Raw genomic sequence first — 18,376 nt, forward strand, 5'->3', positions numbered from 1 at the left:
GGGGCTGTTTAGTCTGGAGGAGTCCACGGTGCGGGGGAAGATCTCATTAGTATTTATAAAAATCTAAATGGTGTATATCAGGAGGCTGGGACATCTATCTGTTGTAACTAGTGACACAATAAAGGGTAATGGAAAGAAGCTGGAACATAAAAAGTTCCATTTAAACATAAGGAAAAAACCTATTTTATTGTGAGGGTGAGCGCGCCCTGGCACAGGCTGTCCGGAGGGGGGCGGGGGCGGTCGTGGATCTCCTCTAGGTTTTCAAAACCTGCCTGGACACATTCCTGTGTAACCTGATCTAGCAGGGGTAGATAATAGCTAGATAATCTCTAAAGATCCCTTCCAACCCTTACCGTTCTGTGATTCTATGAATACCTGAGAAATGATGATTTGGGGAAAACCCCAATTAACAGCTCTTCCTCTCAGCTAGCTCTGGGCACATTTCTGTTGTAGCTGCGGGTTCCTCACGGTGCCAGGACAAGGCTGGGCACACAGCCCACTCCATACTGTGTCTTTCACCTAAGCCCATTCTTGTGTCTAGCCTTTTTATCTGAGGTAAAAACCCTATCCCTCCATTACTAGACACTGATTCAGAAAAGCTAAGATGGAAAAAGCTCACTTTGTGCTTTTTAAGTCAGTAAGCCCACGGGAAGCCCTTAAACTTTGCAAGAGTCCATCCCAGAATTTATGCCAGCTATTGAAAAAAAACAAGGAATAAAAAAACCTCTCCATCAAGTCTGAGGGAGATACCCACGGGACGGTAGCACTGTTCTTTTTATTAGGAGAGTTCACATCCATTCACAATCAACCAGGAGCTGACCCTTCCCGCTCGGTTCAGCCGATCCGGCTCAGGGTAGCAACGCCAGGGAGACCGTTTTAGGCCAAGAACAGCATGGAGGCTCTCCTTCCTTTCAGGATGGATATGTGAAACCGCGCACAGCTGCTAGGAGGAGTTATCGCTCGGCTACCAAGCCGCGGTGACACCAGCCGCGCACGACCCCTGCCGCCGCCTCAGCCACGGCACGCACACACCCGCTACGCGCCCGCAACAGCGCACGCGCCCTAACGGCTGCCGGGAACACGGACACGCGACGCTCTGCGCATGCGCGGCATGGCCCAGCCCGGCCGCGGGCGCCTCTGCGTGACGTGATTGCGTCAGACGTAGCCTCGACCTGGGGGCGGGGCGGGGCGGAGGGGGTAACGGCGCGATTTTTCAAAATGGAGGCGCTGGGGGAGGGGAGCGGCCGCCAGGCCCGGCAGCGAGCAGGCCGGGGCCGGGGCGGGCGGCGGAGGGCGCCGTGATGGGCAGCCGCGGCCGAGCTCCTGAGGAGAATCTATAGCGGGACTCGGGGAGAGCGGCCGGCGCCATGGCGACCTGCATCGGCGAGAAAATAGAGGTACGGAGTCCAGTCCCCTCCCTGCTGCCCGTGGGCCATCGGCCAGTGGCCTGGGGTCGGTGGTGGGGGGGAGCTTAGGCCCAGGCCTCGTCTTTCTTCTGAGCGTCTCGTTTGTGAGAGGTGGTCGGTGAGGCGCCGAGCGTGGCTCCTCCCAGGCCCGCCTGCCCCTTCGCCCCCTCCTCCTCAGAAGGCGGCTCGGCGGGCTGTGGCGGGCCGGCCCACGGGCGCTTCCCCGGGCTGGGTCGCTGGCGCCACGGGCGTGGGGGCTTAGGCGGTAGAGCTTGGCCCCTCCCTCGCTATCTGCCCTCCGGCATAGTTGTGAAGCTGTGTTTACCACCTGCCGGAGGGAACCCGGTCTGGGCGGCGACACCCGGCGGCAAGCCCCAGCTTCACCGGCGCGCACGATGCGCGGGGAGCTCAACCCTCGCGGTGGTTCGTGTTTCCAGTGCACCATCGTGAGCGGCGGCTGCCTGATGTTGCCCCGGAAACCTAACACCGAGCCCATCTGTAGAAACCCCCAAGCACTCTGTTTGCGGAGCGACCGACGGTCGCTCCCCAGCCGCTGCCACAGCAGCGGGAACCGAGGGCGGGTGTCTCTCGGCGGGAGAGACGGCGGGAAGGCGGCTGCGCCGCCCAGCCCAGCCCCGGGCAGCGCCGGTGTCAGTGCGAGCCGGTCGCCGGGCAGGGAAGACGATGCCGAGGGGGGTGCTGAGCTGCCGCGCCTCGGAGGACTCCGTCCAGGTACCCCCTGCGCACCCTGAGGGTGCCGGTGGGTTTGCCACACCACTTGGGGGTGTGGAGATCCTCATCTTTTGAGGAGGGAGGCTCTGCATTGGGAGAGAACCATTAAAACCTGAGTAGGGGCTGATGATGATGATTTGTTTCTGCTGCAGGATTTCAAGGTGGGGAACCTCCTGGGGAAAGGTTCCTTTGCAGGAGTTTACAGAGCAGTATCCCTGAAAACTGGTCTAGAAGTGGCTATCAAAATGGTAAGAGAGCCAGCCGAGGAAGCCTTGGTCACAGTGAACACAAACAACTTAGAACGGGTTGGGGTTATGCAGTTAGGCGTTCATACCTGGATCACTTGTTTGTATGTAACCAATATTTAGATGAGAATTCAATCCCAAGAGATACACTACAAAGAAACAGGTTGTACTGATAATTAATAGAAATGCTTATAGTACTATTAAAGAAACTTAAACGTTCAACAGTAAGCCCTATAAGTCTAATTCAGGAATCTGTGACGGCAAAAATGTCATTTAAAATCCTGGTGGCTGGAGAGGTCCTGGAAAAATGCCTTGAGATTAGTATACAGTCTTTGTTTATGCCCGTTATGCCAGGACAAAGTTTGTGAAGGAAACTTGTACATCACAGGTGTTCTGCCATATTAACTTATCTATAGTACTCTATTCAGCCATCTTTTTTTTAGGATTACCTATAGCCTATTAGGTTTCTCTGCTTAAGTATTTCAGAGTCTTTTAAAAGTAGTGTTAGTATTGCAAATATTAACACTTGTCTATATTCAGAATTTGTTTTTCCATTAATCTCTGATATGTGTTCATTAAAAGCATATAGTAGGTTAAACAATATGAAAACATGTTTAACTTTTCAGGCAAAAATGTGTTGAACGTGTAAAATGTCAAGTTGACTTGAAACTATCATGTATGTTACCAGTATTTCAGTGCTTGAAACATATTCTGTAATCTATTTGCAGATAGATAAAAAAGCCATGCACAGGGTTGGAATGGTACAGAGGGTTCAAAATGAGGTGAAAATACATTGTCAGCTAAAGCATCCATCTATACTTGAGGTAAGAATCATGCTTTTGTGGAGCAGACTGTTTGTCTGACTTGCTGTATAATCTGCAAAACATTTAATGTTTTCATTGTTTCATATTTAGCTTTACAACTATTTTGAAGATAGCAACTACGTGTACTTGATACTTGAGATGTGCCACAATGGTGAAATGAGCAGATACATAAAGAACAGAAAGAAACCCTTTTCAGAAGAAGAAGGTGAGATTTTTTTTTTTTTTACATAGCTCTCTGCATTAGCATTTTGGCTTACTCAATTCTACCGAAAGCCTATTTAAAACTGCCATCACTCTGAACCAGTTTCTATAGCTTAAAATCTTGTGCTAAGTGAAAATCTAGAGATAATTACTGTTACACATACATTCACTTGAATTTCTGTATACTTCTGTTCATGGCATTTTAAAGTAGCTTGTGCTATTTGGGGTTGAAAAAAATAGATAGTGATCCTAGAAGGTAGAGGTATGTAGAAGGTGCATTGTACATATAATTACAAGACTCTCAAGTGCCACAGAGGAAAACTGGCAACTTCACAGATTTGTTGTTTGTCTTGCACCTGCTCACCTCAGTGTTACTGTACTACGTGTCACCAGTTAGAAAGCCTTTCAGACTAGAGTTTGCTTTGATAGTATCCTTGAAAACATTTACTGTGTTCCAAGGTGTGTGGAAATGAAGATGATGTGCGATGTGTTGATTGAAGGGTTGAGTTAGCAAGGAGACACCTAGTTTGACAGTCCATTGATCATCTTTGAAGGACTAGCAACTGATGAGACATTGTAATGAGGTTTTACTTCTGTTTCTTATGGAAAGCACTGGAAATCCTATCTTTCCTTGAGAGTTCATTGTAAGGGTAATGCAAAAACTTTAAATTTGTTATGTTACTTTTTTGAATAGCATTTTGAGAAAAGTCTTGCAAATACATCTTAATGTCACTTATGAATTTGCCAATGTTTCATTTTCTTACAGTTGACAGTGAGAGGATTTCAGTTAGAACACAGACTGCTGAAATCTTAACCAGAATAGTGCAATAAAAAATAAAAGGTCAAGGCAACAAAGCAAGCTGATGTGTATATTTGAAGCCACAGCCAAACAAGCTGATCTGGTTTCAGCTGATGTGGATTCCGTGGTTATTGCCTCTGCTGCTTCCAGATTTACTGCACTGATCATCTCTTTTACAGTTCTTCCAGTTTACCTGCTTCCCTATAAGTTTCTAATCTAATTCTGTGAAACTACTATATTTTGAACCCAGATCACAGGACTGAATTAAAGGGGTACTGCTGTACAGGCATTATCTGTTTAATTCAGATCTACTCCAGCAAAAATAGTTCATCTGATGGTACCTTAGTTCTAAATACTGATAAACCACTGACCTGGATAAAAAATCCTCTTCCTTTGAGAAATGGTTTCTACTACTGTTTCTTAATTGTCATGTTTTGCCCTCTGCCAACAGAAGGATTGTAAATTGTTTGCTCTAGAAAAAAATCATTCTTAAAATTGCTGTAGTTGCAATATGATAATAATTGATGATGTTTCAGCCTGGATAAGGTTTTGTTATTCCTGCTGTAAGCTAAAACTCGTGAATGTTTCTCTGAGTTTCTAATGTAACAGAAAGACTAGCCTAGTATTGTGAACTTAGTTTTTGAGAAACTGAAATACTTCTAGCCTTGCCAGTTTTCAAATAAGTATAATCCAAATTGTTCCCATATTTTATAATCCACACATAGTGAAGCTGCTTGATTTCGTGTATTTGCTGTTTTTGAAACTGTGAAGCAGCTTAACCTTTTACATTCTTAAGAACCTAATTCTAAAAAGTTCAGACCAATTGGAAGTATCTCCAGTTCTGTTTATATTGTTCTGTTAGCAAAGAAACTTATTTGATTACTGCATTACAGAACTTTTTTTTTTAATGAACTATCTTAGAACATAATCAGTCCTATTTGGTTAAAGGAAAAAGCAGAAAGTTAATTCCACTCTCATTAGCATGACTATTACACATCCTTATTACTTAAAAGTAAAAAAGGCAAGACCAGTAGCATTCATCTTTTTACAACTGTGATTTTAATTCTGTGACTAAAATATTTGGGTTTGTGTTTTGGCAGCCCGCCACTTCTTGCATCAAATTATCACAGGTATGCTGTACCTTCATTCTCATGGAATACTGCACCGGGACCTCACCCTTTCTAATATCTTACTCACCAATAATATGAATGTCAAGATTGCTGATTTTGGACTAGCAACTCAGCTGAAAATGCCTCATGAAAAACATTACACCATGTGTGGAACTCCAAATTACATTTCTCCAGAGATAGCCACAAGGAGCCCACATGGACTCGAATCTGATGTGTGGTCTTTGGGCTGTATGTTTTACACTCTTCTTATTGGAAAGCCACCTTTTGACACTGACACTGTCAAGAACACGCTGAATAAAGTAGTATTAGCAGATTATGAAATGCCAGCTTTTTTATCCAGGGAGGCGCAAGACCTTATCCATAGGTTACTTCGCAAAAATCCAGCAGACCGCTTGAGCCTTTCCTCAGTGTTGGATCATCCTTTTATGTCCAGGTGTAGCTCTGCACGGAGTAAGGATTCAGGAACTTCAGAAGACTCCATGGACAGTGGAAATGCTACCATCTCTACAACCTTCACAGGCTCTTCCAGCATTAGTACTAGTGGTTGCTTGAAGGAAAAGAAGAAACTGTTAGTTGGACAGCCACTCCCAAATAAAATGACTTTTTTTCCCAAAACCAAGAATTCCAGTAATACTTCATCCGTAGATGGAAGTGGTTCTTTTCATCAGTGGGGAATTCAGGGAAAAGAAATTGGCATAACTGGCAGGGGAAGAACCATGCAGCTCACTGAAGAGAGACCGCATTCGCGCTACCTCCGAAGAGCCCACTCTTCAGATAGGTCTGGCACATCCCACAGTCAAACTCCAGGCATATCGAATATTGCTGAGAGATGTCACTCTATGGAACTGCTTTCTAAGCCTAAAGTAGGAACAAGGGAAAAGACAGAATGCTTTTCACCTGCGAACAGCTATACTGATATAGGAGAAATATTTAAGGAGAAGACTTCTGGTAGTTCTGGCTCTTTTGAAGAGCAAATATCTCCACCTGTAAAAGATCAACCACAGTAAGAATCAGTTTTTATTAAGATGAAATTTGGAGTTGCCTTGTATGTTAAATGCATGATTTTTCCTGTGACTAACCTGTAGTAAGTGACAAAAGTCTCCACACTTGTTGCTTAAATACTAACTAGGAGCAGGTCATAGTTGACACTGTTGTGATGTAGAGGCTTACCTCCCCACTGTCCTTAGAATTCACAAATGCAGCACATCAGCTGGCTAAGTTGTAGTGCTTATTTTTCCTGGTAATATACTGACTTATTTCCATGTGCAGCAAGTTGAGCATTTTTTCCCCATGATAATTGTAGTAGCAAGCTTTGCTGATTATTTGTTGTGTTTTCTGAAAGAGACATGGAATAGGGTAGAAGGCTTTCAGAGTGTGATTGCCACCAACATTTGGACTTGCTGCTCTGGTTGGTTTGTTTCCTGTTACACTTAGACAAGGTAAAGGGAGAAGAAAACCCCAACAAATTAAGTAGATCAGGTGATGGATTATAAAACTAGCATACCAGAAAGGAAAATAACACTCAAAGATAACTACCTGAAATTTAGCTCTGCTCTTAGTTGGAGTTTCTGGGTGGAAAGCCTGGCTTCTTCTTATACATTGATGGACTTCCCCAGCTGATACAAACCACTTCATGTGCCAAATTTACAAGTGATGCTAGAATGTTTTCTGCGTTCTTTGAAGCCTCATCTTTGCGTTCTGTGCACTGCTATGCAACAAGAGCCCTTCTGTATGATAATCGGTCTATGCTCAGAAGTTTGTTTATTCCATGAGCAGAAAATCTAAAAATGCTTTCCTATTTCAATATAAGGGCTATTGTGTGTCTTAGTGCCTCTGTTTTAGAGGTGGCAACTTTGTGATGATTTCATTTCTGCAAATCAGTTTGGGGAAAATGCAAATGAGCACTTTGTTTTGTAGAAAAAGTAAATGGAGTAAGTGTCTCTGCCTTCTCTGAGGTTATTTCTTATACTGGGAATTGATGTAAGAACAGACAGTGCTGGTAGCATTAGCAGTGGGTTTTTGCGTATCTCAGGATAATGAGGTACTAGGACAGGTTATCCAGAGAAGCTGTGGCTGCCCTGTCCCTGAAGTGTTCAAGGCCAGGTTGTGTGGGGCTTTGAGCAACCTAGTCTGGTGGAAAGTGTCCCTGTCCATGGCATAGGGGTTGGAACTAAGATGATCTTTAAGGCTTTGTCCAACCTAAGCCATTCTGCGATTCTATGTCAGTTCCAAGAGTCTACTAGCAGGTTCTAACAGGCTTAACTTCATGCTAAAAATTAGTAATAACTTTTTATTCCATTTGGAAACAGTATTTATTTTTTTGCTTTACCCAAGGAATATTCCCCGTAAAAGCAGCATGTTCTGCCCTGTCTAGAGCTGCAGAATGCCATCTGGTTTCTTAAATGTTCTGAAAGTCTTGTGGTTTCTGCAGCTGTAATATTATAACTTTTGTTGAGCAAATGGCATGGATGTAATCTTGATTACCTATCTAACTCTTATTTTGCAGCTCAAATTATCTCTGCCCGATGCAGCCCCAGGTTGGTTTGTTAGAGCAGAAGTCCCAGGCTGAAACAATGCAGCAATGGCTTGGAAGCATGCAGACAAAGGGTGTGTTACTACTAATCAATTGTGTGTTTTTGTACTGAAGTTGGAGTAGTGACTTTTAACTGTTTCTGTGTGGGTTGTCTATATTTTATTTCTTCAAGTTTGTGACAGGAGTACCTGTGTGTCCAAGTAACCGTGATACTGGCCTATAATGCATCATTCGTAAGCAAGAATGTTTGAAAACATAGTTTTGTTTTCTTCTTTGGACTAAAGTAACATTTCAGTTTCCCAAGGCAAGAATTAATTTCAGAAGGTTCTTGTTAAGCTGGTATGGTGAACTGGACGTAACTGCCTTCATAAGAGTTAAGAAATTGTGTACTGAAATTGAATAATTAGCTTCCCCAAATGAGGTAATAATCTTAGTGTTTTAGGAAAAAAAAGAAAAATACTATTCTCGAACCTGCAATAATTATTCAGTTGTGACTTGGAACATATACATAAAAATACATGACAGAATAATGACAAGTGACTCAAAGTCCTGCTAATTTAGTTTTGCAAATGTGCCTTGAGAGAAAGCAAGACCTCAGTGAATGAGATAATGAGGCTGCAGAAGGAGGGGTGGAGGAAAGGACAAAAGACACAGATGGGAAGGAGGTGTTCTTTGTCATGTATCATGTTACATCACTTGAAAATAATGTAATTTAATCATAAAAGTAAATCACAAATCCATTCTGTTTGGGTTTTTTTGTTGTTGTTTTGATATTACTGGACTCCTTCCCTTCTTTTGTACAGGGAATTAGAATTATGACATATGGTCTGAATAATCCTACATAATTTTTGGTCCCTTCTCAACCGTCCTGCAATATGGCAGGAGGAGTGCAGTACTTGTGTGGGTGAGGCAAAAGTTGACCAAGGGCTTAAGTTTCAAAATTAAGGAAGCAGTTATAGGAAGCTAAAGTATAAAAATAATGGTTTGTCTTTTTACAAGTGACTGGAAATAAAACAAGGGGTTTGGAGTGTGCATTTAGCATCTTGAGTACTCAACCCGCTAGTTCATGTGAAACGCTGGATAAGCTGTAACTTAAGTGAAACTTGGTACCAGCGGTTATCTGAATGGCAAGTAAACTGTTTCAATAGATTCATTTTTGTAAACTATTTCTTGTGTAAGCCTTAAGACCAAAGGCCATAAAAACTGAAATCTAATAACAATTTTAAAGTAGCACTGAAATTTTGTTAGCATTGCTATTGATCAGTACTAAAGTCACAGCCTAATGATTTGGACTAAGGATTGAAGAAATCCCATTCTCCACTTACATACGTCTGGTATTTTGAAAAGCTTTTAAAACACATAATAGCATTTTTAGTTCTTCTGACTGTGACCCTTTGAACCTACAATGTACCTTTGCGGTGCTTACAGTTCCACTGAGACCACCTGCAGACCTAACTGGCAACAGTAGTGCACGTGGAGGTTTTCAGTATCACCTGGATGTGCAGCAAGATGCATCAAGAAATGCATGGAACACCTTAAAAGATATAAGGAATCAAGATGCATCTGTCGACTGTCCACAGTCTTTAAACCAGAGAAACCCAAAGAAATATATCTCTGGAGTTTTCTGCAAATCTGAGAAAATTCAACCATCTTCTCCGTGTGGTCTTTGGTCAACTTCAGAACAGAACCAAACCTGGGGCAAAGAACCAACAGTCCATCAGAAACCTACACTGCGAAGTACAGTATCACCTCTCAACGCTCTCAGGCTAAAACCTATCAGGCAGAAAACAAAAAATGCAGTGGTATGTATGATGTTTTTAAAGGGAAACAATGTGAGCGTTAAGTACGGTGTGACTGTGTCTTAAAAATCACTTGGTAAGCTAGAAGCATTTGTTTTTAGGAAACTTCTATCTATAAAAATTTAATTTAGAGTTCTATTAGTAAGATCCATGCAAGTTTTTTACGTAGGGCAATACTGACGGTCATCACCTGCTAACAGTGACATGGCATTGTTTTTAGCTTGCAAGCAAAGAAACTGTAGGTAGGCATAGCAAATATTAAGTGCATATATAGTTTCTACAGTTCTAAAACTCAGTCTTACTTAGCTGTACCATTGCATTTGAGATTTTAATTGTCAAACACACTGAACACACTTACCAATTAAATAACTGGATTAGAAATTAAAACAGTCTTGTTGTCAGTGAAAACTAGAATCTCTTTCCTGTAGTGCTCCTTTTTCCCCTGTCTTGTAGGTGGGAAAGCAAAAAAATTTCATGAATCCTTACTGACTACATAAATGTTCTGGTTGGTTTGTTACTAGTATCACCCTTTTGCCTTCTGTTCCATTTCTTACAGTCTTACTCATCCTGTTCTGTTTTCCTTCTCTGCCCCTCAATTTGTGTGGTGTTTTGTTTTTTTTTTTTTTTAAAAGAACATCATGGAACTGGCCTATCTTGGTTTGTCACTGAAGCCACACCCTCCCTGACCACACTTAACAACCTGCAGTTATCCTGAAGAAATGTTCTGCTTTAATAGCACTAATAGCACAAGTTACTATAAGAAGCATTTCTAAGTTTGTTGTGCATTTGAAGAAAACAATTTTTAAAAGCATTTTTGGAAAGAAATTCTTTCTTATCATGCTAGAAAGTAAAGGTATTCTTGTATACTTGTATACTTGATATATTTTAGGTGAGCATTCTAGATTCTGGGGAAGTGTGTATGGAGTTTCTAAAAGAACACCATTCACAAGAACTTGTGAAAGAAGTTCTCAGAATATCTTGTGATGGAAATATGGTGAGTAGGTTTTCAGTTTTTTCACTGTTGTATAAAGTGCTTAGAGTACCATGTTCTTTCAGAACATAAACACTTTTCCTTCCCCGTTTTGTAGATTGCAGTTTATCATCCAAATGAAGGAAGAGGTTTCCTTCTTGATGACAGACCTCCTGCTCCTCCTGAAGACATCTGTATGTATAATTTTGACAACTTGCCAGGTAATCTGAAATTTAATTTAAAATTATGGTGTTTAATGTAATTTTAAAAGTAGATCTTGTTTGAGACTTTTTAGTTATTAATTTTCAGATAACTGTGAAGATATTAGAATCAAACTATAGTTTAAATAGAAACTGTATTTTGAAACTTGAGGAGGAAGTGTAAACCCACAGGTTTTAATTCAGTTTGTATGGAAGATATAAGGAGTCACTGATCTGTTTATAATGTAGGGTACTAAAATTAAATTGTTCCTAATCTCCTGTTCATATTAGAAGCTGTTTAAATCTGAATGGAAGAAATATTTTAAAGTCATGTTTTAAACAGCAACTTTTCCTTGTGCTTCTTAACACTCCATTTGGGGATGAAGAGGAAGAAGATCTTGTTTAGAGCATTGACAAAGTATATCATGTAGACAGCTGAAGAACAAATATAAGCTAACTATAAGACAAGCAGACTTCTCTATTAATTAGAGATCAAGGACAGGTTTTACCTCAAGTCAGAAAGCCATCTGGACCACAATAGCTAGTTAAATGGTATTTGCAGCACTTTACTGTGTTTTTTAGATTATGAAATATGTTAATTGAAGCAATTCAAGTGAAGCTATTAAAAATGCACTTTTCTAAAAGTTGCTGGAAAGAATTCCATTTATTTGAACATGCTTCTGTAAAGTTTTTACAGAAGCTGAAGGTTGTGATAAATACTTATCTTGAAAATTACATCTCTCCAAGCTGACTTTCTGATAAAAGTTTTAAATTTTTCATTTTTAGAGAAGTACTGGAAAAAATACCAGTATGCAGCCAAGTTTGTGCAGTTGGTAAGAACAAAAACCCCCAAAGTTACATTCTACACAAGATATGCCAAGTGCATGTTGATGGAAAATTCACCCACTGCAGATGTTGAAATTTGTTTTTATGATGGTATGTATTAATTTTTGCAGTTATGAAAATAGTTATGGTATTAAAGCTGCACTAAAATATTGCTGAATACTAAACAATAAACACTTCAGGTTGAAGAAAACGTTAGAGACATGGAGCTTTCTTGCCACTCAGCTTTTATTCTAGTACTTGCAGATCAGTTTATGATTCATTAGTTCTTTATTGATATAATCTTCAGGAAGTAAAGTATATAGGGTTTGAGTGCATAACTGGCTGGCTAAATGAGGGGAGAGCAGTGGATGTCATCTACCTTGACTTCAGCAAGGCTTTTGACACTGTCTCCTACAACATCCTCATCAGAAAGCTCAGGCAGTGTGGCTTGGATGAGTGGACAGTGAGGTGGATCGAGAGCTGGCTCAATGACAGAGCCCAGAGGGTGGTGATCGATGGCACAGAGTCAAGTTGGAGGCCTGTGACCAGTGGAGTTCCACAAGGATAGATTCTGGGGCCAGTCTTGTTCAAAATCTTCATCAACCACCTGGATGAGGGGACAGATTCCCCAGAAGGCTGTGCTGCCATTCAGTGGGATCTCGACCGGCTTGAGAGTTGGGCAGAGAGGAACCTCATGAGGTTCAACAAGGGCAAGTGCAGAGTCCTACATCTGGGAAGGAACAACCCCATGCACGAGTACAGGCTGGGGGTCAAACTTCTGGAGAGCAGCTCTGCAGAGAGAGACCTGTAAGTCCTGATGGATAATAAGCTAACCATGAGGCAGCAATGTGCCCCCGTGGCCAAGAAGGCCAATGGCATTCTGGGATGCATCGAGAAGAGTGTGTTCAGCAGGTCGAGGGAGGTTCTTCTCCCCTTCTACTCTGCCCTGGTGAGGCCTCATCTGGAGTATTGTGTCCAGTTCTGGGCTCCTCAGCTCAAGAGGGACAGGGAAGTGCTGGAGAGAGCCTAGCACAGGGCCACCAAGATGATCAGGGGTATGGAACATCTTTCATACGAGGAAAGGCTGTGGGAACTGGGGCTGTTTAGTCTGGAGAAGAGATTGAGGAGATCGAGGGGTGATCTTATTAACATTTATAAATATCTAAAGGGTGAATGTCAGGAGGTTGGGACATCCCTCTTCTCTGTAGTAGATAGTAACAGGACAAGGGGTAATGGGATGAAGCTGGAACACAAAAAGTTCCACTTAAAACACAAGAAAAAACTATTTCATTGTGAGAGTGACAGAGCAGTGGAACAGGCTGCCAGGGTGGGTTGTGGAGTCTCCTTCCTTGGAGGTCTTCAAGACTGGCCTGGACCAGTTCCTATGCGACCTCTAGGTGAACCTGCTTCTGCAGGGGGGGTTGAACTAGATGATCTCTAAAGGTCCCTTCCAGCCCCTACCATTCTATGATTCTAAGTACATGTTGCAAAAGCATTATTTAAATTACACCTTGTTTTTGTTAACAGGCTCTTCTTTGTATCTGCATTTGATAGGGGTTTTTTTGACCATAAAGGGCATTCTGCTAATATCACAGTCTCTGTTTAAGTGGCTTTTTATTTCTGCTAGACATAAAGTTCATGCAGGAGTGGCTTTATTCTTGCAGTAATTTGGTCAGTGAGATGCACGTTAGTAGAGCAGAATGTAGTGGTAGAAATCTGTATTTTATGAATGCTGGTATTTGATACCATTCACACAAAAAATGTTTACTTTTTATAGGAGCGAAGATACACAAAACAGCTGGTATGACTCGTGTGATTGAAAAATCGGGGAAATCCTTCACTTTGAAAGGAGAAAGCGAAGCAGGTTTGAAGAAGGAAATACAGGCTTATATGGATCATGCAAATGAGGTAAGTTGTTGTATAGAGACCTTTTCCAATGCAAAGCAACTTTCTGAAAATTGAGTTTCTCTTTCACAAATGGACTTTCACATCTGGACTCTCTTTCACAAACAGACCAGATGAAGGTACTTTATAAAAGTTTTCAACAAAACCCAGACACTTGTCAATGTTTTGTGGGTTGTTAAAATGTTGCCTTGTGTAGGCTCACCTGCTGGGCTGAACAGTTTTGAAATAGTTATATTGTTCTTTCACAAACTCATTTTAATTCCAGGGACATCGTATATGCCTTGCCCTGGAATCTGCTGTTTTGGAAGAAGAAAAAAGGAGTGACAGTGTTCCATTTTTTCCAATAATTGTTGGAAGGTAGTATCTTGAAAAAATGCATTTGAGTATTCTCACTAAACAGCCTTAGGCAGCTTGTTTGCAGAGTTCAAAGTTGCCTAACAAAGGTTCGTAGTCATTAGCAAGATAAATACTAACTTGATAACAGGTATGAATACCTTTTTTTGACCTGCAAAGCTGCCTTTGATACTAGGACAATGTATGCTTGTGGATTTCGACTAAACCAGGCTAACAACTGGCATGTGGGGGAAAAAAAATAAATTCTGCAGAAGACCAGTGCCATCAAGCATTTTGTATGGTCTGTGGTGACCTGCAGGAAAAGCTATGTTTTCTCACTTGTTTATTTAGTCCTTTTTGGACAGATTTTGCCCAATTAATCTCATTATTTTTCCAGAAAACCTGGCAATACTGAATCTCCTCAGGCTGTGGCACCTCCTCTGTTGGACAACACAAACTGTTCAAAAGAAATTGTGGCACTGGATAAAAACAGGGCTGCCAGTTCTACTCCAGTTCAACCTCCAAGCTGTATTCCTTCTGTAAGTACACAAGAACATACAGTGAAAACTACTCTCCAGTAGGAATTAAAATATTGTTGATTTATTTGAACTAAGGGAATTGTATTTGTATGAATGTAGGCTTTTATTAGCCATTTGTGAGCATACTGACTAGAAATGGTAACTTTGACTTCAACTAGATACCTGGCTTCAAGATCACCTGAAAAATCAAAATCCTACAAAACTTTACCACAAATGCCTCCTGGGAAAACAGGTTGAAAGTGGCTTACCTTATACAACACAGTCTTCAATTTGTTTGGGAGAGCTCTGATGAGCCCTTAGGCCTGTATGTTGAATGGCAGTCACAAAGGATATTAGCAGTTGAGGCTATTTTCTGAAATAAGTGTTAGTGTGTATAAAAAGTGTATGTGTAAATATATGTAGATATATAACCAACAAGGCTTTATGTCTAATTTCATCAAGTTCTTTAAAAGACCCATCGTGCTTCAACTTGTGCATCACAGCCCTGATATAATTTCCTCAGCTGAGTTATATTGGATTCTTGGCACACTCAGTTTATGGCTTCTGAACTTTGTTGAATGTATGGGCATCTGCATCTCAGTTTCTTTGACTGTGAAGCACATGCCCTTAGTGCAGAAGCTGCCAGTTTTTGCTTGACTGAAATGAACTTGGCAACAAAGGGCTTCAGTACTCATGTTGACTTTTACACTGACTTAAGGGTACTCATCACCAGAGTTCTAACTTGAGGGTTCAGCATTCCAACTCATTCTTAGTTTCCTGTGTAGTAAACACCTAGGTCTTTTTAAGACTTTCATTCTTTGCTTTCTCTTCTGAAACGTGTATTTCTAAGCAAAATAACCCAATAGCTATCTGCCTTTCCATGTTACTCTTGACTTTTGTCAGCATCTTTATATTTGAACGAGGTCAGTATATCCTGAGGTACAGTTTGTTTCTTTCAGGTTCCTGTAATTATTTGGATTCTGATCTTTTTCCTGAACAAGCTCTGCTATTTCAGAGGCATCCTCTGACTTGCATCTTTTCACTAAACCCTCAATCTTAAATATTGCTACTCACACTACATGTGGAGGAGGTATCTTAATAGTTTTATAGAAGTAGATGCATTCCTCCTAGCTTGTCCAAAAGGCTTTCAAAGTTTGATCCTCTCTTATTCTTAATTCATCACTTTTATCTCTCTAAACCTGTAAAAGACTCTGTGCTGTAGAACTCTTCTACTTATTACCATTTAATGTTCTCGTTTCCAATGAATAGTAATGTCTGTATTTTTGTGAAATATGAGCCAAGTGGTTATCTGAATAAGGGCTATTTTATAGTACAACACATGCTGAACAATTTTCCTGAAGATGGACAGAGTTTTCTGACAGTCAAATAAGGAAAAATGGGGTTTAAGTAGAAAAAGTTTGCTTAGGGAAAGGGGTTCCTTTGTGAGGACAGGGAAGAATACTGAGGAAGTCATATGAAGTCTTCTGGGGGTTTTATAATGTCATAGTATTAAATGAAGCATATATAGAGTAAATCTGTTGGTATCTTATGAAAAGATTAAAAGGGGAGTAATTGACCACTACAGTTGGCACAATCATTTGGATTAACACTAAGGCTGCTAATACTGTGCATTTCTTGGTTTTAGGTGATGTCATATGAAAAGTCTACATTTATGGGTAACACTGCTGAAACGACGTGCTCCTCTGTTCATCAAACAGAATGTAGTCCAAATTCAGCCCAACTTTTAAAATCTGTCTTTGTGAAGAATGTTGGTTGGGCTTCTCAGGTAAGAAATAAGGGAAAACTCTTCTCTTCCTACTAAACTTGAGGTACATATTTTTAAGTCATAAACTTTCCACTTTGTCTGTGCAGAATACTTTTCAGTTTTGCGCTGCTACAGATTAAATATGAAAAATGGTACGTGGAAAGATCCTTCCAAAGAAGCACCTTTGCTTAAATACCATGGTGAACTACATAAGCAGAAGAAACTAAAATAATAGTTCAGTATTTCAGTTATCACAGTTTTCCTGTGGTCTTTATTGCTTATTTCATTGTCTCTATCATTTGACTTCAGTAAAAAATGGAAGCTACTAAACTTGTCTGTCCACTGATGTAGATGCAAAGGTGTTGTGACAGTGTATTTAACAGATATGTACCAGATCTGTGCAAATAGAATGAATCTGCCTATACAAGAGGAAAAGCTATTTCCTTACAGAGAAATATTTTCCTCTGCTTTTCTGTGGGACCAGCTTTAGATTTACAAAAATGGTTCTCTACCATCCAGATAAAGTAAGCTTTCTCTCCTAACAGTTTGCTTTTATCTATAAAAAATTTCAAGCATATATAGTGTCAACTCTCACAAATATGCCTTCTATTTTATGTTTAGTCCTATTTAAATTTGCTTTAGGAGTGGTTAAGCTGAAGGTCCTTTTTTTAGCTCACATTGAAAAGGATAACTAAAGCTGAGTGTCTGAAACCTTAGGAATTCTGATGCTTGAGACTGCATGCAACTACTTAATCCAAAATACTATGCATGCAATCTTTAAAAGACTGACCAGGATACATAAGTCACTGGAGCAATTCTGAAAAAACTTTGTTTCAATTGTTAGAATTATTCTAGGTATGTAATCTTGTATTTTGTCCTCAAACCACAATATAACTTCTCTTGTCAGCTGACCAGTGGAGCAGTATGGGTTCAGTTTAATGATGGATCCCAACTGGTAGCCCAAGCAGGTGTTTCTTCTATCACTTACACATCTCCAGATGGCCAGACGACTAGGTGAGTCTATCACTGCTATAAAAACAGTTCCCATTACTGTCAGAGAAAGGCTGCAATACATAAGGTAAACTTCATAGCTGCTCTCCATTTTGTGTTGTAAATATTAACGCCTAGCTTTTCAATCACTCTTCAGTTGATGAGTTTGAATAAGCTTAATAAAGAGAAACACCTATAGCTTTGAACTCTGAAAGAAAGCTGGGAAGGCATCTACTTGGGTCTCTAGATGACAGCTACCGTTTATGTATAGTATAAAAAGGAGAGGCAGAAAATTAAGGTTTTAATACTTGTTTTTTCTTCAGGGTTATGGAAGTAGCATGACAAAATTGATGCATAGACCTGAGGTGTTGGTGTTCAGGTCAAGTTTTGCACATTTTGGACACTGGGCACTTCCACTACAAATACAGCGACTTGTAATATGCTTTGTATGTGCAAAGTTCAAGACAGTAATATTCAGTCTGTTTAGATATTATTGGAGCTTCAAACATGGTTTACGTAATTTTTAGGATTTGAGACACTTTTTTCATTTAAATACATATTTGCAAGGGAGGGCCTAGATTTAAGCCAGCAAGTTCCAAAAAAGTATATCTAGATAATTTACTTGAGTTGGTGGTTTGCCTATTTACAGGCAAGCTTTGAAATAATTATGCAGTCTTGAAATGAATTATTTCAAGCATCTAATTTTTTCTATGCTTATTTACCTTTCTAGGTATGGAGAAAACGATAAGTTGCCAGAATACATCAGAGAGAAGCTGCATTGTCTGTCTTCTATTCTTGTGATGTTCACCAATCCAGCTAGTCCCCACTGATGAAAGCAAAGCAGCTGTCAGGACACATGAGCTTAATAAACTCACTTTCAGGTGACTGATCTTCAGCTTATGCAGAAATTCTTCCGAAAGATGGGAAAAAATTAAGAAGGGAAGTGTTGCTCTGTTTTGTGTAGCAAATAGCTTGTTAAGTATCATACAGAACATGTTTTTTCTCAAAATTATGGATACACTTGCTCAAGCAAAAACTTTGAGCAACTTAGTTCTAGACAGCATCAACTTTTTGGAAATGATCTGAAGCTGTTTTATTTCTTTATTCCCCTCTGCTTACTCAGTGCCAACAATCATGGAAAATGCATCTGTGCTGTTGAAGTATCTGTATTTGTAAATAACTTATATTTTTTACGTCTTAC

General features: G+C 40.5%; 1 protein-coding gene across 1 annotated transcript; it reads left to right on the plus strand.

Moving 5' to 3' along the window:
* The first annotated feature begins 1,257 nt into the window (after nt 1-1,257).
* On the plus strand, nt 1,258-18,312 carry PLK4 (polo like kinase 4). Its single transcript, XM_061992735.1, has 16 exons — nt 1,258-1,397; nt 2,291-2,386; nt 3,112-3,207; nt 3,298-3,412; nt 5,308-6,340; nt 7,844-7,944; nt 9,299-9,672; nt 10,559-10,663; nt 10,758-10,860; nt 11,626-11,775; nt 13,442-13,572; nt 13,835-13,926; nt 14,300-14,441; nt 16,066-16,206; nt 17,093-17,199; nt 17,906-18,312. Exons 1-16 carry the CDS (start codon nt 1,368-1,370, stop codon nt 18,003-18,005), a joined length of 2,916 nt encoding a protein of 971 aa, XP_061848719.1. The 5' UTR covers nt 1,258-1,367; the 3' UTR covers nt 18,006-18,312.
* The last annotated feature ends 64 nt before the right edge of the window (nt 18,313-18,376 follow it).

This window comes from Colius striatus, chromosome 3, assembly GCF_028858725.1.
Source record: "Colius striatus isolate bColStr4 chromosome 3, bColStr4.1.hap1, whole genome shotgun sequence".
NCBI classification, from domain to species: Eukaryota; Metazoa; Chordata; class Aves; order Coliiformes; family Coliidae; genus Colius; species Colius striatus.